At 37.8% G+C, this 22089-nt stretch overlaps 1 protein-coding gene across 1 annotated transcript in view; it reads left to right on the forward strand.

Annotated features, from left to right (window-relative positions):
• Positions 1-7760: 7760 nt before the first annotated feature.
• Positions 7761-22089, forward strand: part of UGP (UDP-glucose pyrophosphorylase) — a 48805-nt gene continuing 34476 nt past the window's right edge. Inside the window, exon 1 of the mRNA XM_071588102.1 lies at positions 7761-7866. Coding sequence (XP_071444203.1) covers positions 7840-7866 — 27 coding nt within the window. The 5' untranslated portion in view covers positions 7761-7839. The remainder of the gene's footprint in view (positions 7867-22089) is intronic.

Below are 22089 nucleotides of genomic sequence, written 5' to 3' on the forward strand. Positions count from 1 at the left end.
TCATATTCTCTATACTGTCCATCATATAAATCTTAGGAATAATCACTGAGGTAGTTTCCCGTTGCCTTCCTCAATAGTGTTTTTTACAGTATCATTAGCATTAATATTATTCCGCTCAAAGGCCACCCCACTGGAGTCAGATGCCTTTGCAGCCACCTCTCTGAGGAACAGACGTTTTGTGAACTACCTTGCGTCTGGCTCCTAACCTTCAACCTATCTGGTATGGGTGACCCTACCAGGAGCAATTATTATTACTCCTGCCAGCATCACTCTAGGGATTATCAAAATACACAAGGCTTTCCACCATGTTAAGGTTGTAGTCCATGGGGGCAGCCTGCAGGGATGTAGTTAATGAAATATTACATGTTTACAGAAAAATATACAGCATAAAACTGTTTCCAATTTTCTTCTCTGATAGTATTTTTAAAATAAAACCATCCCTTAAATGGCTATTCCACTTGGAACAGATACATTAGTAATCACCTTACTGATTGACAAACACCGTAAGGCTGCTTTGTTTTGACTTCTGCTCTTTGGCATGGTAACCCGGCCGGGAACAATTTCATTGCTCTGACCAGCATAGCTATAAGAGCCATTGACTCCTTCAACCCTTCTCCACTTCTTCAAGGTATAATCCTTGGAGAGGATGTGTTTGTACAAAAATGTATTGAATAGTGTAAATGATTATCTGTTATGAAAAAAAAGGCAACTTCGCACTTCCTCAGCATAGAATGAAACGCCATAAACCATTTTGCAAACATAACAGAAGAGAATGACTAATTAACTTCTTACTACCCTGACAATGAAATGTATGCAGAGACGGGAGTAGCTGAGGAAGGCCTTTGACAATAAGAGGAACAGGTGAGTACTCTGGGACAGTAAATTGTCGATGCCTCAGTGACTGCACCAGTGCCATTTATATGTTCTTCGGGTGCCTCACTATGCACACCAAAATGATGGAATAATGACCCTCTATCTCATGGCTGTAACCTTTGTTAACAGTCCATGTGACATTAGCTCAATAATTGAATTGATTTTTTATTATATTAATGTCCATGAATGATGCCATCTTCAGATTATATGAATCCACTTTGGTATTCCCTGTAAAGCATGACCAAGTTTTCTTTTAAAAAAAATCAAATGGATTGACTAAAGAATAGGCCAAGAAGTTCTATGGAGAGTACGATAAGTATGATTAATGAAAACAGTGAAATGAAAAACTTGTAACCTTATCAGGCACAGTGGGAGACACAGTCAGTTGATGATAGTAATGTCATTGAGGGAAAAGTGAATGGAAAGAAACACAGATGAAGACTCCTTGCATGACATCTTATTATTATTATTATTAGGTAATCTACCGGTTAAGGTGGGTTTTTGTATGGACGTAATTACTAATTAAATAATTTGTGGCCCCTAGCAAAACACAACATCCTACTCTACATCAGGTCCCTCTTCAGCTCTGAGTACTTCCTTCCTCCCTTCATCCCGTCCAACATCTCTATCCTGTTCCTTCCCTTACCTCATTTGCCTAACATTCTCCCCTCAATTACAGTCTTCAACATCCCGCTGCCGGTCAATACCCCCTTCAGTCACTTTTCCTGCCTCCATAGGATTGCTCCCAACAAACCCCTCTCTTCACCCACCATACCAAGTACTTCCTCGTTTGTTTTCTTCTCTGTCCATTTCACTTTCTCCATTCTTCTCCACACCCACATTTCAAAAGCCTCCAGTCTACGTCTATCCTCCTGCTTCAATGACCACGTTTCTGTGCCGTACATAGCTACGCTCCATATCAAGATTTTTATGAGTCTTTTCTTAACATCCTTACTCAACGTCCCCGTCATCAACACCCTCCTTCTTGTGAAAGCCTCTTTGCCTAGCGCAATTCTTCTCCTTACGTCCCTACTACTTTGACCGTGTTGGTCCAAAACACTTCTGGGATACGTAAACTGTTTTACCTGCTCTAGTTTTTGCCCTTCTATTTTAATGTTAAGCTTAGCCTTTTTCTTTCTAGAAAATCGCATAACCTTTGTTTTATTAATATTGATTCTCATCCCATACCTGTCACACTGAATTTCCAATTCACTATGCAATGCTTGCAGCCCCTTGGCTGACTGACAAACTAAAGCTTGGTCATCAGCAAACCTAACTGATTTTACAAATTGTCCGCCCACCTTCATTCCTACCTCCAGTTCTTCCCATGCCTCTTTAATCATTTCCTCTGCATACAGGTTAAACAGCAACAGAGATAATGGGCAACCCTGCCTTACACCTCTTCCTAACACTGCCCATCCAGACTCCCCGTTCCCCACTCACACCTGAGCAGTCTGAGACATGTACAGGTTGCGGATTAGCCTCCTTTCCCTCCAATCTATTCCTATTTTCTGCAATATACTCATTAGTTTTTCCCAATTCACTCTATCAAACGCTTTTTCGAAATCTACGAAACAGGCAAATACCTCCTGGTTGTGTTCTATATTCCTCTCGATTAATAATCTCATTACTGCAGTGGCATCACGCATACCTCTCCCCTTCCTAAACCCAAACTGATCATCCCCTAAGTAATCATTTACCCTACTCTCTATCCTTTTGTTTATGATCCTGAGAACAACTTTAGCTGCGTGGGATATCAAACTTATCGTCCTGTAGTCCTCACAAGATGTAGCCGTTACCTTTTTCGGAATAGGAACTAAAACTGATTTCACAAAGTCTTCCGGCCAGATACCTTCCTCATAAATACTGCGAATCAGCCCATATAGCCTCTTCCTCCCACATTTTCCTGAACATTTCAATAGTTCTGCGGGAATGTTATCCACCACATGGCCTTATTTAGTTTCATCTCCCTTAATGCCCTTTCTATCTCATTGTCTAGTATGCCTGGCCCTAAGCTGTCTTCCTCTGCGTCATTTTCTTTTTCAATGTCTAACTTTGTTGGTCTGAGTTCTTTACTATACAGTTCTTCTATATACTCCTTCCATCTCTCTTGGATCTTTCCTGCGTCAATTATTACCTTACCCACCTTATCTCTAACTGTTAGCATAGCTCTTCCTATCTTACTTCCCGATAACGATTTAACTTTGCTGTACAGCGCACCGATTTCACCCTTCCTCTGCAGACCTTCCATATCCTTGTACTGCGTCTTCCACCATGCTTCTTTTGCTTTATTTGTTGCCCACCTCAATTTATTGTTTAATTCTTTGTACTTCATTTTGCCATTTGCACTTCATTTCCTTTGAATTTACATTCTTCCATTTTCGCCGCCCATCCATCTTTGTAATCATCTCATCCGTGATCCATGGTTACCTAGTCCTTTTAGCGTTAACGGTTCCAATAGTGTCTTTTGCGGCTTTAGACAACCCTTTCTTGATACTTTCCCATTTTTCTTCGATAGTACTTAGCTCTTTACCATCCTCCATGATTTCCTCTACCGCCTGTTTGTATTCCTTCCTTTTCAAACCATTTAATCCTTCTACATTCCATTTTCTGACTCGCCGCCCCTGCTTTATCTTTTTGAAACGGACGCTACATTTCATAACCACTAAATTGTGGTCAGAGTCCGCATCCGCTCCCGGGAAGCTGTGCAAATTTATCACACTGTTCCTAAACCTGTGTCTAACCAGGATATAATCTAGCTGATACCTTTCTGAGTCACCTGGCATTTTCCATGTATACATTCGTCTTTTGTGGTGTCTAAACCAAGTGTTGGTGATGACTAACCCCTGTCTCCTGCAGAACTCAACTGCTTTCTCCCCGCGGTCATTCTTCGTGCCTAAACCGTAGTCCCCGACCTCGTCACCATCTCTTCCTTCGCCTACCGTTGCATTCCAATCCCCCATCACTATCAAATATTTCCCTGCAGGAACACACGCCATTATGTCCTCTAACTGATCGTATATCCTATCGACCCCTTCTTCCTTATGGTTGCTCGGTGGCATGTATACCTGAATAATTACTAAGTTCGTCGGTTCTGCTTTTATCTCTACTGGTAGTATTCTATCCATACCTGCTCTATGTTGACTACGCTTCTTCCTACCTCTTTATTTAATACTATGGCAATCCCTCGTTGGCTCTCGTCCCCGCCGCTGTATATTATTCTATACTTATCACTCCAGTAATCCCCGCTATCCTTCTATCTCACCTCGCATAGACATAAAATATCTATATTTCCCCATTTCATCTCTCGCTTAACATTCTCCAATTTCCCTGTCCTCATCATTGTCCTAACATTCCACCTTCCTATTCTAACTACTTTGGTCTTCTTTTACTGCGTCTTTTGTCCTGCTGCTGCTGGTTTTCCCTTGCAAGGGTTTCGTGGGATGACGACCGCGGAAGCCCTACCTCCCCCGCTGCTGGGCACGACACACGGCCGATTGGGCCGGGCCCTGTAGTTGCCAGGACTCAAAATCTCTGTATTGTCCATCATTTAAATCTTGGGAATGATAATTGAGGTGGTTCCCTGTTGCCTTCCTCAATAGTGTTTTTAACGTGACACCATCACTTACTGGCCGCCCCACTGGGGTCAGATGCCATTGCAGCCGGCTCACTGAGGAACAGATGCTGCGTGGACTACCTTTCGTCTGGCTCCTAACCTTCGACCTATCTGGCATGGGTGACCCTGCCAGGAGCAATTATTATTACTCCCGCCAGCACAGCTCTAGGGGTCATCGGAACACACAAGCCCTTCCACTACGTCAAGGTTGTAGTCAGAGGAGGGGCATGACATCTATTAAAGAATATTAAAAAGTCGTAGAGAAGAAATTTATTGTCATAAGTAGTTGTGTTGATAGGTAAATTGAGCAGCTTCAGTATATAACATTAATTAACATGTGCAATAGGTCCAACTTAGAGCTTAATGATTGTGTAAGAAATAAAATTTTTGAAACAAACCTTTTTTAATGAATTTACTATAAGAAATGGTGTTTTAAAATTAATATGATGTTTTTTGCTTCAAAATGAGAATAATTTTTGATAAAGAACTTTTCTCTTTTTTCTTCATGTTTCGTTTTACTTGATGAGTCTTGGTGGTAAATATAGGATAGATAGGGTAATGAATGATGAGTGGAGCTTGAAGGAATGTGGATCAGATACACCAATTTTAGGTAAGCATAAAAAAGACATTGATAAATGTCTGTTGCCAAGATGATTGAAGGGTAAATGGGTTAGGAAGGGGTAAAGTTCAAGGTAAGAAACAAAAATATCAGGAGCAGAAGGTCATGCATGAAACAATGAATGTATGTCACTGAGGTGAAAGAAATATATCAAATTGGGAAAGAAGTAATTAAGAAAGATTGTTTCCTTTCACAGCCTACAATATTCATCCAAAAATATCGGCTAGTATGATAAAGAGGCATGGTGTTTTAAATCTAAAGGTCATGATGAATCAATGGTTGTCATAAAAACAGTGTTTGCTCCTCATAAAATAAATCCTGCAAAATTCTTCCGGTAACACAAAACAGAATTTTTGGCTGGATTTTCCAATATACTAGTTTCTCAGGAGGAAATACTACCATCACCTAGCTTAAAACTCACTTTGAGATTTTCTATTACTCAATTGCTGTAATTGTTCATTAGGTGGACATCATCCATGCTTCAAAAATTTTTGCACCTCCTAACCCAATTATTGATCTCAAGTTGATGCTATTAATGTTGATTTCAGGTAGAAATGAAGTTTCTTTCCTTCAATAGATTTTTCAAGTTTTTGATGTATCATGTCATTAGTGTCATTTCATATCTCTGAGCTAATGTGGTTTTAACCAAGTTCTCCCAGAGGTATTGCCCAAAGGCAAAATGTGTTTCCTATGAATTGCACTATTTCAACCATAACTCCATATTCAATTATTGCCCACACTCATATAATCATGTTTGCCCCACCACCCTCCTGTAGAAGGGCCTTGGACTGGAATTTCCATTGACAGCACTAAAGCAAGTCTGGGAACATATACCCTTTCAATAAAGATAAGGGTTGGTAAGTAAACAACAACATTTACTTGGGTTGTGTCAAATTTTTTCTCACTTCCAAGTTTTGAGTTATTTGAATTTTTCTTCTCTTTGCTCTTCTTTTGGCCTACACATTGAGCTGATTCCTAGATTCAGAATATGGCATGTAATTTTTAAAAGAATCCGTAAGCAAAACCTTTTGCAGGATAATTTTTAGCTTTTAATTCATAAAAATATAAGACCTAAGCAATGCATTTCAAAGTCAAATAAACTGATTGAATTTTCAGCTTCCATAAATGTTTGGATTGTGTGATAGTTCCAAAAGTGACATTTACATACAAGGAGTTGGAATATCACTTTTGCCCTTTGTCAACAATTGTGAAAACTTTTGAAAATAATTGTGTTCAAGAGAAGCAAGTTTAACTCATAATGGAAATGGGTGCAACATTAACAAACTTATTATATTCTACTGTTTCTGGCTACACTTCATGGAAGTATTTCATATCCATATTAAATCTGAGGATTAATAAGAAATTAATAAAAATCTGTGGAAAATTACTGTCTTTTTAATATGGATATAAGCAAACAGAATTTGAATGAGGAGGAAATAATCTTGTCGAAACAAGAGATCCCCCAAAATGTTCAAATTTCTGGTCCATTTTCATAGCAAAGGCTCATTCTTTACTTTTGAGTGGATTATGATGTCCAGTATAATGTGTCCAGTATAATGTGTCCAGTATAATGTGTCCAGTATAATGTGTCCAGTATAATGTGTATATGTCCTAGATGGCTGGAGTGGTTCAAGGTGGGTAATGGAAGTGCATTTAAGTTACTGGTAATTAAGGGAATGCTTCTCATGGTATAAGATCAGAGTGTGCAGCTTAGGCAATTTTAAGTTGCTTGAAGACATTTCGGCTATCGTGCATATGTAATGCTTAAAAAACAGGCACTTTCATTGCCTCTCGGAAAAGACAAGAATATGCAAATGAGCAATATTCTGGCAGGAAAACATCACATTGCACATCAAAAAGCAGGGATATTAAATGACAAAGAGAACTTCAAGTCCAGGCGCCGGCATATATTATTTTTATCTTTTTTATCAATGTTGAAATCGTATGGTGAGTACATTAAGCATTTTTTCATTGGTTTAACCATACTTTGGGTTTTAATATAATGATACATACTTGTTAAGGTACAGAATAACATTCATAATTCTCACAGTAGTCACACAAAATGGTAGGGAAATGTTAGTATGAATTGCAGTTAACAGAAAATGGTTGGGCTGGCTCCATATGCCTCACATAAATTATCCCATATAGGTATAACACGTAGGCAGTAACTAGGAAATACAGCGCATTACCAGTCCTGTAGTCATTAAATCAAAATATCTCCTTAATTCAGCCATTAAGATGGTCATTGTCATGTTACCTAGTAATTTTTTTCAAATTTTGGAGACATACTTTTTTTGTTACGGCTTTTAATAATAACATCGATCTCAAATTTACAATTTGACCCGGCATGAAGTTTTCACGAGTAATCACACTCTCAGTATTATTTAATATATACTTCATATTTGTGATGAAATTCACCGTTTTGTATTATGATAGCAAAATTTTAATTAGTAATAAAACATGACACTTCGATTGGGTAAATTTTTTACCCTGAAAATTTGACAAAAAATCAAATCATCTAAGCTATTTTCGCGTTTGTATTTTCCCGGTTGAAGAATTGTATCAGGTATTAGTTACACTTGGAATCGTATGAAATGGCGCTGTACTCAGTATTATCAATGCTACCGCCAGTGTATGAAACGCTAACTATGACCATGTCAGTTGACTCTTGAAGGACGTTTTGGATGTCCAAAGGTCAGTCGTGAAAGGATTATACAAAATTTGTGTTGAAATGTTGCAAGTAGAAGAAAAAAAGCCGGTGAGTCTTATCTTTGATAATAAATTAGCAGACTTAGATTTCCAAGGAGTTGTTGAGTCAGTGTTGAACGTCTATATTCCTTATATCTCTTCAACAAGTAACAAACGTAACGTCTTAGGGTTTTATGAAATATGTCAATTAATTTTTTATGGCAATTCTTAGAGAAAGTAGGATAACCTCCGGAGACCGCTGTTTTGCGGTGATTGTAATCTTTCACTTTTTTATGTAACTAGTTATTGATATTTTGAATGGTTTGTTTCCAAGTATTCGTGGTTTCTTTCTTATATAATTGAAGCCTATTGACATTCATGCTACGAATTTGTTTTGAAATTCCCCCATATGCTGATTTTAGTTATTTAGTGCTATGAACGTACATTTCGGATAGAAAGTAAGTTAAATCCTTCTTGGTATCAGTTTTTAAAATATGTAACGAATTTTTCTTTCCATTTCTATGGATTATTATAATTTTAAACCAGTTCTCTTAGTGCAGACTTTTTGTGAACTATTTCATGAATTTTAACTCATCACGTTTAACTTTTCAGTATTTTAGCAATCAATAAACTGCTTAATGTATCTGTACTACTGTGTTAGATTCCAGTTAGTCAATCAGGTTAGGTCGTTGCTTATGTTCGAATTTTGTGAAATGTCATTAGCTTTTGGCACCAAGCGAATAAAATATATGTGTATTTATGTTTGTAGAGTGTCCTAGATTACTTGAACATTTTCAGGGATGACGGTATTACTCTCGGTCTTGGAAGATTTTTTTCTTGGGCTCCGTGCGAATTCATGAGGTGTTCTGCATCTCATTAAACCAGCCATTGCTTGATCTCGCACTCTGCTTAAGGTTAATGATATTTTCAAATGAGGGATGATGCTCCCCACAGACCTTAGAACTTCAGCTTTAATGCCGAAAACCCCTAAAACCAATCATGTTACGACGGCAGTGAATATCCCTAAGATTTAGTTAGAAATATAGTGACAAATGTATGAGAAAAATTGTTTCTTAACTTATAGTCATGTGCCGTAAATTGAATGCTGTTTCTGAGAAAAAGTGATTAGCAAATGATTGGAGTCGTGAGTAATGTTAGTAGGATACCAGTTGGTAGATAAATCGACAATGTAGCTAGTGTAGAGCAGATTAAGTTATCCATGTTCAACTGGGCGTATGGATTGGAACGAATTCTCATTGATATTAAAATTGAAAAAGGAGCAGGTTGAATTTTTTCAGTGTAAATAAAATAATAATTATGGCAAGTAAATTGTTGTATTAAATAAATGTTTAAAATCGTAATAGCAAAACATTAATGCATTGAAAAGGAATGGCAATAACATTTAATTGAAGCAGAGTAAACCGGTTTTGTCTTCATCTGCAGATCATGCTGAAAGCAAACACATGGTTGCATGGTAGGTGTGAAATCATTGTACTTAAAAGTTATTATTGAATAATCTGTTGTAAATCATCTTTCTTGCTGTTGTAATTTTGAATTGAGTGGGGAAATGATTTCTTATGGTGAATAGTTGCTCGGTCAATTTCCCAAATTTATCACTGTGGTCTAATATACTATTAAAATGCAGTACTGGGATTACTCCTTCCATGTCTTCATTTAACTCGAATCATTTTTACTTTCTAAAAGTATAAGTTATGCATTTAATCATTCTCATCAGTCTTCTGAATTGAAATTCTGATTGATATCTGTAGGTGGTTTGGCAAGGGCTAAGGGAGACACTAAGTCTGATATATGGGAGAATTATTGTTTTATTTTCAAGTGTGGGAGGGTGCATAAAAATTGTGAGGATCAAGGGATCAGATGAGTTAATAGAGTTTTGCGTGGTTTTGGAAATAAATACATTGGTAGCTGATACATGAGATTATTGAAAAGGAATATGTAAGTTTTGTCCATCGTTTTGCCAAATATTTCCGTAGGTGAGGTGCCTATTTTAAGTGCAATCTATCATATTCATTTTTAATTCACACTGCTTTTACTGTCTATGTACATAATAGTTTATTAGCAGTATTCCACCAGTTTGGTTTTTCGTGAACTCTCGGAGTAAATTGATCTTTTTCTAAGCATTACCTGACATGACACTATTATCACACCAAGTATCATTACACCATACATAATAATACTCCAGTTTTTTATTCAGCATACCATATACCTCATTTCATTGTCCAAAAAAAAATTTCATAATTCTATCTCACTTATCAAACATTATCCTCCTTATGTTGCATTCTTCATCTTGATCATTCACTATTTTCTTCAACCACTTTCCTTGGCTTTTTTGAATTTCCCCCAACCTTCTCTCCTCCCCTTCCATGTCTAACACGTCTTTGTATTACTTTCCCTCCATTTCATATTTTCCATTTTTCTCCAAGGCTACATTTCAAAAAGTTCCCATTTATTCTTATCCTCCTCAAGTTCTGTAACCATACCAATTTATGGTACAGTTTTGGCTAATCATTAGTTTGCAACTTAACATATTTACAATTTTCAGGATGTTGCCAAGAACAACCTCCTCTTTGGAAAGGCTTCTTAGTCTAAAATAATTTTCTTTACGTCCAAAACACTAAGTAGATGAAGTGTGCTCCAATGCTTACCAACTTACTGCAGTATTACCTGCTCCAGTTCATGCACTCCAGTTTTGTTCGACCTATAATTCCTATTTCACAAGATTCTCAATACCTCTAATCTCTTTTCTTCTAATTCTCTTCCCATGCCTAGTACACTGGTTCTGTGAGGCACAAAACCATGATTATTATCCCTTGACAGACTTGGCTAACTAAATATTAATCAGCTTCACGTCTGACTTGATAAATGTCCCCACCTGCATTTATTTCTACTTTCAGTCATGTTGACACTTCTCTTGCCATTTCCTACTGCAGCATTTTCACTTGTCCACATTACACAGTTTGTAAATTTGAAAGTTGCACTTGTAAATTTTCTCTCAGCTTTGAGAAACTGGCTCCTATTGGAAGTGGTTAAGCTTTATTACAAGCTACTTTTACCTCCTTGATAAGCTTGATGCACACAGAGTGCATGCTTATGTAATTACTTTTGAGATGATACACAATCAACACAGCCATCAAGCAATGATTTGCATGTGCACATTTACTCGATTTTTCGATATTATGCGAAACTAAAGCAAAATTATTCTGGCATCAGCTATCAGAAGACCTCACTACTTCACTGTATAGGATTCTCTAGAAATACTGCTGGTCTGACTGGAATTCGCTGACTTCATTGGAAGATCCCTACTAACTATGCAATCTGTGCAAAAATGAGAAATTAGAGGAAGCATCTCCGCATGCATTATGTTTATGACTGTATTTGTCATTTAGATGCTTGAGGTAGGGCTGTTTTAGATTTGATTATGCAGAATTTCTCCATAATCCAAGGAATGGTGGGTGCATACTATAATACTGCACATTCAGAATTCTTCCCAGAAAAATGTTTTGCTTGCATTTAATTCACAGTAAAAGTAAATGTAACAATGAAATACCTGTGCTTCGCTTGATCAGTCCAAAATGTCAGCCATGTAGCAATTCGTAGTCAGTCTTCACTTTCCTCCTTCACCTCTTTTTTTACTTCTTAATAATGAATTAAGGTTAAATGGCATATCTGGGTTTGGTCATCATCATGTGCATATTTTTCAAAGGATGATATTTTCAGAAAGAACTATTTCCTGTTTTCTAAAAATTGATTTAAACTATGTGCTATATTGAATGTGTTTATTTTAAGTGTAAAAAAACTAAATGACCAAAGATGTTTTCAATAGACAATTGCTTGTCTGCTTCATCTCATTTATTGGAAAAATCATTCTTTGCCCCAATTAGGTTGCAGTTATTAACTTAGGTAAAAAAGCGCATACTTACCTTTCTAAAAGGGTCAAATGACAAATTCTTCCACAACCAATGTTCTTCAATCCAAAGTTGTACCGTATTTAAGAGTAAAGATCAACTGGAGTCATTACATAATTTCCCAAAAGGATGATATTTTCAGAAAGAACTATTTCCTGTTTTCTAAAAATTGATTTAAACTATGTGCTAAATTGAATGTGTTTATTTTAAGTGTGAAAAAACTAAATGACCAAAGATGTTTTCAATAGACAATTGCTTGTCTGCTTCATCTCATTCATTGGAAAAAAATCATTCTTTGGCCCAATTAGGTTGCAGTTATTAACTTAGGTAAAAAAGCGCATACTTACCTTTCTAAAAGGGTCAAATGACAAATTCTTCCACCACCAATGTTCTTCAATCCAAAGTTGTACCGTATTTAAGAGTAAAGATCAACTGGAGTCATTACATAATTTCCCAAAAGTTTTTTAAAGGGGTGAACAAGTGTCATTAAGTGCTAAATAGATGTGATGCATAACTCTATACAAGGGCCATAATATATTTCAAAGCTCACAATTTTATGATAACCTACATTTCATCAAGTAATGCCCTATTCATTCATGGCATAGGTTATGAATTTAACCACCTTGAAATGGCCAGTTTGGTTCATATCAGCCTATTATGCATTTGCATAAGCTACATTCAAACATTGGTCCTCACCTTCCATCGTTGGCCCTTGCCTTTCTTCTGGTGTTTCTCTCATCTATGAATTTTCATCAATACTGGCGTCTAGTGAAGAATGCTGGTATATTTAAACCAGTTCATTCAAATTTAGAGAATTATCAATCTAGAAATATTCCTCTTCAGAATTTAAGTAATTGCCATTGGCAGAAAATTTGCAAGGAGTATGCGATTTAATGAAAATTGTTAAATAAATGGGTGATATATTGTTAATAACAGACCTCCAAGATTGTTTAACCTTTTCAAGTTTAGCAGATGGTCGTTCTATCTCCCCCATACTATGCCCATCGTCGTAATCCTTTTCTAAAGTTTTCAATGTCCTCTTGGACGTATTCCGAAATGAGGCCAGTGCATTCCAATTGAGCTGCGAAATTTTTCACAAAGAATGAAAGCCGTATATCGGTGTCTCAGATTTTGAGATTTCTTGTAATTTCTGCGTCGTAGAACTAATGTAAATAAATTAAAGCCCTAATCTAGCGAATTCAACCTGGTTGGTCCTGAAATACTGGATTTGAGAAATTTTCATTTTTTTGTGGGCAGGAGTCGCAGAATATATTATCTCTTCGTGGTAAGATATTAATTGCCGTTAAGAAAAGGGAGGAATAAACGGTTGGCTCCGTGAAACATTTATGCCCTCTCACAGCTCACAGGTTTGCAATACAGTACCAGTTTCGCGTACAGCCGCTGAAAATGTCGTGAACGCATGCTTAAAATTATTTACCGCCATCGAATGGAGCATGTTTTGCCATTGACCTCTGCCTCCGTTGTCACTTTTGGCATGGTCATGTGACGCATATTACATAGCACCTCCCGCTGCATACCGAGAAGACACCCGGTCCACCGTTCTTGGCTGCCCGACTCACAACAGCGAGAGGTCTTGGCATTCAACAACGCCCCTGTACTTTTGGCATTGCAGTTACCTGACCGCATGATTTATTTTCCCTTGATCTATTTCAGTTGAATTCTCTGACTCAACTGAGGCCGAGGTTAATGCAGTAGGTTCCATTTCGATTTCAACAGAAAAGCTTGAGCCATTTTAAACCAAATATGCATCTTAAAATATCATGCAGCAACGTAATTTTTCGCTCAATATATACATACCCTGATTAACGTGAGTCATGAAATCCAAATATTACGTCTCCGTCATGCATATCTGGTTTAGTATTATGCCATGGTTTAGAATGGTGCCAACCCACCGCCCGCAGACGGTATAAAACAATCCTGAAATATCCTAGAAGACCTCTTTAGGAAGAGCCCCATCCTAAAAGGGTTTTGTTCACCCCACAGAAACTCCATGCGAGGAGCTACTAGGGTTGCCACTCACGAAGACCTGATTCCTGGAGTTGTCGAAAGTAATGTATTCCGGGAGATCAAGTGAAAAGCACAAGTGCCACCACCGTGGAATGCGTACTCATTAATGAATAGCATATATGTGAAATTTGACCACAATTGAAATAGAGATGTAAATTAGGGTAATTTCACACGATTTCCAAAGCAAAAACGAGACCATTCAAAAAGTTTCTAATCCACCCAAGAATATTATTATCTTTGGCATAGACTTAATGCGTTGTGAGTAGTTTACTATGAGATCATTTGTCGAAGGCTTTTTAAATTATAGAAAAACCGCGTCCATTGGATCAATATTTTCTCCCGAACCCAAAATATCATGATTTTTAACCGATATGAGACACTTAAACGAGCAAAGAGTATTCTTAAAATTTTGTTTCGATCTCTAAAACAGCTGTCGCCGAAACATTGTATGCTACAGGAAACCCATGAAGATAATACCATGAGCCAAAGCTAAACCGTTTGGTGGTACATACAAATAATTCAAGGACGGACGAATATCTGTCGATGATGACGAGCGTCCTCGACGACCGTCAACAAGCATGCAACATCGGAAACCATAGGAAACATTCTCAAGCTGTCAATGCAGATCTTAAGCGAACTACCCAAGACTCACTAGTAATAGTAGGGCAGTCCTATGGGACATTCAAGTAAAATTTGGTTGGACGATATACATTTGAGACGTATTTCGATGAATTTTGTGCTTTTGACCTACGAACAGAAGGTCAAAAGCGTTTCTGTCCATCAGAATTCAAACAGATCAAATCATAGATGCCGAACTTCAACTTCTGTACCGTAACCGATGATCATCCGGGCTGATGATTACGAATCATAAATTATGATCCTGAGCTTGAAATGAACAGCAGCCGTCGCCATGGAAGTCGCCAAATTCACCGCGACCAAAAAAGAGCATCAAGTTAGCAGCCGTGTCCAGCCCATGTTGATGGGGTTTTCGTTTTCTTTGGAATTCATGGTATCGTCCGAGTAGAATTCTTAAGTAATGGTCTGATCGACGGTTGCGCATTTTATCGTGAGGTTTGGAAGCGGCTGAGGGAAGGGATTCGGCGCAGACGTCCAGGACCGGGGGTGTTCTCCGCCATGATAAAGAGCCCGCTCAAAGATCACTCGTTAGAAAATTCCTCACTTTAAAAGACTTATCAGTGATCCCACATCCTCCCTGTTCTCCCGGTCTTGTCCTGATACTTTTTCTATGCCCCAAAATGAAATTACGTCTGAAAGCATCATTTCAACAAGATTGAGAGAAGATCCTGGTAGATTCGAAGGTCCTCGACACACCTTAGTGGACCGCCCAATGGTGTATGATCCAAATGAGTACTCACGGCGAATGCTGCCTCATTTTTTTTTCTATTTGTTTAAATTTGTATCAAAAGTGATCGTTCTAACTTACAACCGTAGTGATATAAGAAAAGGAGTAGTAATTTTCTACTTTAAAAGGCCATTTTTTCTTAAACCTTCGTCCAACGAAGGATAACCCTATGCTTTCTATAATTGAAGGCAGTTGACCCTAGCCCATCACCAGCCCACGATGGGTATAAGGCCGAAGTGTTAAAAATGTGAAGATATTTCTTGTTATTTTGGTATATTAGTTATCTTTGGCCACCTCTCATATGGTTGGTGGTTGAACCCTCTCATATCCAGCCGAAGCGACCATTTCAACCCTTAACACGAACAAAGCCCAGGGACGCAATTAGGCCATCTAATAGATTTTACGCGCTCAGTCAATGTCATTAAACCATCGGGGAGTACTGCGGTCTCCCAGGCGTCGGCGCAACCTTCCTAATATTTTTATCGTTAACTTTCGTTTGCCATTTCCTGGTGCATTCGCTCGTTTGGTCAAAAAATGATACTTTCCAATTTATTGTTACAAATAATTTAGATAACTATAAGTTATTCCAGATTATTTTTTGTTCCACGCCTGAAAACACAACGGTACACGTAATCCTACTGATGATTTTATTAGTATGTGCCATATAATTTAACGGGAAGATATAGTCCTGCCCACAGCGATGAGTTAAGGGGAATCGACTTCATAAACGATCGTTATAAAGAATCAATTTTCTCTCCGATACCACTAGACTAGAAAACACATACATTTAGCGCCACGTCACTCAGCGATCACTCCAATCTGAACTCGCCCTCGTAGCGACCTGCAGAATAATATGTAGTTTTATTTCTAGGGGGTCAGCGGCAAAACTAAGTAAATAATGAACCAGCTTCTCGAGACTTATAGATTTTCATTATCTTTGATGATCTTTTTTCTCGGAAGCACACTCAAATAAGTCTTTTTGATAAACAATCTACTCTCGAGAAAAACTACAATAACGGCTTGCAAGTGGATAAGGTTAAAAATTTGATCGCGAGTTTAGGTAAACAAATCCAACCACTGAATCGTTGACTAGAGATCGACTATGGCGGCCTCTTGAAGAATTTTTGATTCTTAGCTCGTATTTGGCTCTCGCGACCCTTACAAATTCTTTTCCTCGCCTTGAAAATGTTTGGACTGTTATGAGAGTCAAGAGTCAGGTTGACACCGTAGGATAGTCCTAGTAACGGCGCACGCTCCACTTCTGTTCAGAGTTCGTAAACACGGCCATTTGTGTCAAGGACTCCTCCGTGGTTCGGCTGTTTCGAGCGAGGGACTTGACGTAAGTTCGTTCACATTTTTTTCATGATTGAGCGTTGGTGAATGAGGTGGTTGGTGCGCAGTCATACTCGTTCGCTCCTTTAAATAAGATTACTTTCATGGTAATCCAATTTGTGTAAGTTACCACAAATACTTATATTTTAATCGGTTGTCGTTCTGGTGTGAGTGCCTTTGTTTTTGTGACTTTCGTATTAGGAGGTTTTTTTCTTAAATATTTTTCTAACATTGAATTGGATTACGTGAAGGAGTGTATTGGCACGGTTTAAAAACTTGAGATAATTAGTTTTGGAATGTTAAAAATTCTTAAATATCTTAGTTGTAACTAATGAGTGCTGACAGAATTTCTGAGCTATGTGGTCTTGGCTTGTACCCCAGTTTATACCATTTTCCACAATTAGTCATGGAATAAGATGCGAATTGTGAAGCTAGGCATAGAGCATGATGAAAACTGACACCAACGACTAGAAAAACCAGTATGGGCGATTCCCTTTCTCCCTATGATAGTACCTGTGTTTTATTATTATTATTAAAAATACACATGTGCCGATAGACAGTGTCAGGTGGCACACAAGTCCCTTTATGTTTCATTGGATTTTCCGTTGTAACTAGTTCTAAGGTTCCCCGGTTGAATTCCACTGCAGGTATACACTTTTACGTGGATGCTTCATTTCTGCCCAAACAAATTGACGAATGTTAGAGCAACAATATGCTTTCGACACTCACTTGCTTAGTATGTATTGGCATCGAAGCGTCGTTTAAGGCTCGTAATCCCTCGTGGCAATGTTGACACCCTTCACACAGCGTCACCTTAGGAAGCGAGATGGGGAGCGTTCATGCTTATGCCATGACATGCTCCAATGTTGCCTTGAGGTTTTAGCGACCGAAGAAAGGAAAATGGGTGATCTAACTTCGATATACTCAAACGTACCTACGTCATATGAAACTCGGGCAGTGAAATTGTCGCATTTTGAAGGCGTAATGGTTAGGAGATATTACTGAAATTTAATCTTGCTTATATATTAAAATGTTCTTTGTATTTACCCTCGAGATTCCCTTCCACATTCATTAAAATCAAAGAGCGATAACTTTAATCGGTGCTCATATATTTTTTACTTAATATGTTCATTCTGTAGTGACTAATCAATCTTTATGCGATTAATTTCTTTCGAACTGCACTTTACGCTATTATTTAATGCAGTGTGCGTTGGTGTGTGTGTATGTATATATATATATATATATATATATATATATATATATATATATATAATTTCGTCGACGTAACATGGAAGTGTTGAATAATACATTGGACTGTAACAAACAATATAGAAACACATAAAAAGATCACGCAAACGTTATTTCTTGATCATTTCGATGGAATTCAACTCCGTCTTCATCGGAAGAAATAGAAGTAATGACTAATTACTTCTATTTCTTCCGATGAAGACGGAGTTGAATTCCGTCGAAATGGTCTAGAAATAACGTGTAATATTATATATTATATAAATAATATATATATATAATATTATATATATAATTATATAATATTATTAATGAAAATAACTATATTATATATATAATATTATATTTATAATATTATATATATATAATATATAACTTGGATAGCAACAAACAATATGAGAACACACAAAAAGAAAACTCACACGTTATTTCTTGATAATTTCGACGGAATTTAGCTCTGTCTTCATCGGAAGAAACAGAAGTAGTGAGTAATTTGTTGATTCATTTTCTTTCATTCAATAAAACGATTTGAAAGAACAAGGTTTCGAAGGTGGGAGCAAGACCAGGAAGGCCTGGCCGGTGGCGAAAGCGAATTGGTGAAGTGGTAAGTGGTCCTCGGGATAAAGGGTGACGGGATGGAAATAGAGGTTTGAAGCAGCGCGTGCAATTTGGCTGTGTTGCACGTATGCGTGGGCCAGTCTTGTTTCAGCCTCAATCACCTTGAACCTCTTTGACGACTCGTAATGTTTTTTACGTCGGCTACCTCCAGTCCAATCATTGACCACGCATTGCGTTGACACGTTCTTTCGTTTCGATCGGTATTTCTTTTTGTTATATATTTTTCAGAATTATCTCTAATATCCAAGACGTCATCTAATTTAAAACGAGAAGAGGATACGTTGCCAGAAGTTGGAGGAGGGAGATATTTTCTCCGTCGTGCTGGCAATTTAGCCAACTCGCGTTTATTTTTCTTTTTATCAGTTTTCATGGCTGCCTTCCCTCATATGTGCTAATTAACACTCGACGTATTCCGTTTACCTAGGATTATCTTTATGTTTTCTTATTCGTACTCCTTCAGGTTTTGCGTAAATAGTAGTTACATCGAATCGATTTATGTACACATTACGTTCTCTTTTCTCTTAACTGAAGGTTGTTACGGCGGGATTACGAGGCAAGGTGATTGATCATTAGACGCTGCGATCGGCTTCAGCGTAATAAAGATACCCGGCAATGAAAATCCTACCGCTCCCTTGCTATCTTTATTGGGAGCCAAGTTCGATGCCTCGAAGTGCTCTGAAAGCTGGAAGAAGTGCGTATCTTTCTGTTAGCGAAAATATTAGAAAGACGAGCCAGTGATTCGAAAGGGGAGGACTAATGAAATTCGAAGTGGAAGATAAACTTGCAAGTAGGGTCATCACTTGTGTCATCAATACAAATTCATGAATGAATTTAAGGGTTAGAAACTATTCTATATTGTAATACCTGAAGATGGCTGCATTTAGCGAATTTGTTGCGAAGCCTTCTTTAAGATTTTGGCCAAAAGAATTAATGAATAATAGCAATGGAAACTTGAAGATTCGAAAGAAATTGAAGCTTTCTTTCTTTTGTGACTTTTTCTTAAAATATTCCATTATTTTCCTTAAAGCATAGCAAACCTCTCGTGCCGTACAATTGCTGATTCTGCATGAAGGGCATTTAAATACAATTTTGTGAGGAAGTGCCAGTTACACAAATCTCGTGGGTGCAGCTGTTAAATGGGGTGGGGGGGGGGCTGAGGTGATCGGGGAGAAATAATTCACTCAAGATAATAAAATTCTATAAAACTAAATCGAAAAATTCAGAATTTCAATTTGGATTTCTGTTATCTACAGGAAGGAAAAAAAGGTATTAGCCGTCTCTGCCACAGATAAAGTTTTGTGCCACTGAAGGAGGCACAAAGGAAAAAAAGGGAAGGCTTGGCAGAGTTAAATGCATTTGCCCATTTAAATTTCTGGTTTTTACTTTGGTCTGTAGCTTGCGTTTGCCTTTGGCTTCTGGATAGTAGCCAGTAGCCGGCATTCTTTATAGTAAGTAAAGCATGCATAGTGAGAAATGAATGCGCACTCGTAGTTTTTGAACACACTGAGTTTCATTACGGGTCTATGAAAGGAGGTGACACCTATAAAAATGTCTGATAGTAATGATAAGAAACGGCGAAACACGCGAAGGGGATAATACGAGGGTTGCTATTTATATTTTCAGCGTAATAATTAAAATAGAGTAATTTATTGATGAAAATGGCTTTATCGCTTTTCGAAGTGTTCTTAATGATAATTAGTACTCATTTCCATGCGCTCGAACCAATTTTCGTTGCACTTTTTCCACTCCGATTGAGGTACCTCCAAAACATGGTTTTTGAATTCATCAACGGCTTCTTCAGGCGACGAAAAATGTTGGCCACGCAATTTGTTGTTGATAAACGGGAATAAAAACAAGTTATTTGGTGCTAAACAATGGCTGTACGGAGCAATCAATTCCACGTTTTGACCAGTCAAATAGGTAGTTGTTTCAGCCGATCTGTGAGAGCTTGCATTGTCATGATGAAGAATGATCCTTCGTTGCCGCTTCTTATTCCGTATTTCACCGAGCACTTCTGGCAAACAAATGCTCTTGTACCATTCAGAATTCACTGTTCTACGTTGAACTAACGGTACGGTTGCCACATGTCCAGTTATTCCGAAGACACAGGGTATCATTTGCTTCGATGTGCTTCGTGTACGAATCACTTTTGTCGGATTTGGCTCGTCTTGGAAGACCTATACAGTGGATTGCTGTTTTGTTTCGGAATGATACGCATAGATCTAAGATTCGCCACCTGTTTAGATATTATACACATCTTTTGGTGCACCGCTATTGTATTTATTGAGCATTTCTTAGCAGCAATGGACACGAGCATCTTTTAGAGCTTTTGTCAAATTATGCGGGATCCTACGCAAACAAATTTTTTTCACAGCTTAATGTTCATTCAATATCTTATTAATGCTCATCATACTAATCCCCAAGGATGCCTCAATCTCACGATAAGTCACATGACGATCTTCCTTTACTTGTTCTTGCACAGCATCAATGTTTTCTGGAACAACGACTGATTTTGGACGACCGTCATGACTTTCGTCGCTGAGGGAACGGCGGCCATGATGGAATTCGTTGTACCAGCGTTTCACTGTGGCAAAGGATGTGGCTTAATCGCTAAAAGTGGAAGTAAGTTGATTGATGCACTCCTGTCTTGATAATCGAAAGTCGATAAAAAATCAACGCACGAAAGTGTTCGCGAGTTAACTCCATCTTTTCACTGAGACAAAATTTTCGAGTCACTGTAAACAGCCCAAGTTATGATCAAACGACAAAATGTTCTGAAGAAAGTTAGCGTTAAAAGGGTCAAACTTTCAGATGGAGACGTCTGCTGGCGCCTGAAGCAATTAGTGTTGTCACGGCTCAAAATAAAAATATCAACCCTCGTGTGAACCGATCGGAGCCAGAAGTCACAATAAGACAGTTAAATTCAGTTGTAAAAATATGCGTAAAAAGCAGAATATTTATCTAAATGGGTGTATCATATCATCATAGAGCAGACACTCGAAAATTCGAGGGCTATTCAAAATAATACTGCTTGATATTGAATTGGGTTTCCGGATAAAAACCACTGGGCTAACTCTTGGAGAAAAAGTAAAAAATGGACTTATCTGTGAAAAAATAGGCAAAGGGACCTAAGACTAAAAACCCGTTCAATAAAAAAGAAATGAATTTCAAGTCTCTTGTGATGATTGCCGCATGTATTTACAAGTATACGAGCGGTCAGTACAGTCCAACAGATATTCTTGCCGCAAAAACACAGAATAGTCATCTAACTCTTGGTTGAGGCGATTCTCGTCTGGGGGTCACTTTGCAGAGCTCTAATAGAATCCTCACGCATAGTATGTAAATGTTTCTCTTGAACGGTATGCCTAATTGTACTAAATTATCCATACCAATAGGTATTTTTCAATTTGTGAGCTAAAAATGTCTCTACTTGGTCACTTCCTTTCTCAACGTTTACCACTTTGTCACTTTTTTGGTCATCAAAGCTTGTTTTGACTCCTGTACTAATTGAAGGGTGTGAATTGGTGAGCGAAAGTATCGTGTTAGTTAATTTCACGGGGTCTCGGCTCGGGAGTTATTTTTTACTGCAATGAAGTGGGAATGAAAAATCATCTATCCTGAGTTCCATCAAACATGGACGATTTTAAGACCATAATTTTTGTATATTACTCATTCGTTTCAGTCGTTTATCACACTGTGAAAGCAAGGTATCTGCCATTCAAAGTTGTTGCACGAGAACCCCTCAGAAATGATTTTTCTTTTTAAGTTAGTAGGCAATGGA

This window comes from Hetaerina americana, unplaced genomic scaffold (assembly GCF_022747635.1).
Source record: "Hetaerina americana unplaced genomic scaffold, ioHetAmer1.1.p SCAF_3, whole genome shotgun sequence".
NCBI lineage: Eukaryota > Metazoa > Arthropoda > Insecta > Odonata > Calopterygidae > Hetaerina > Hetaerina americana.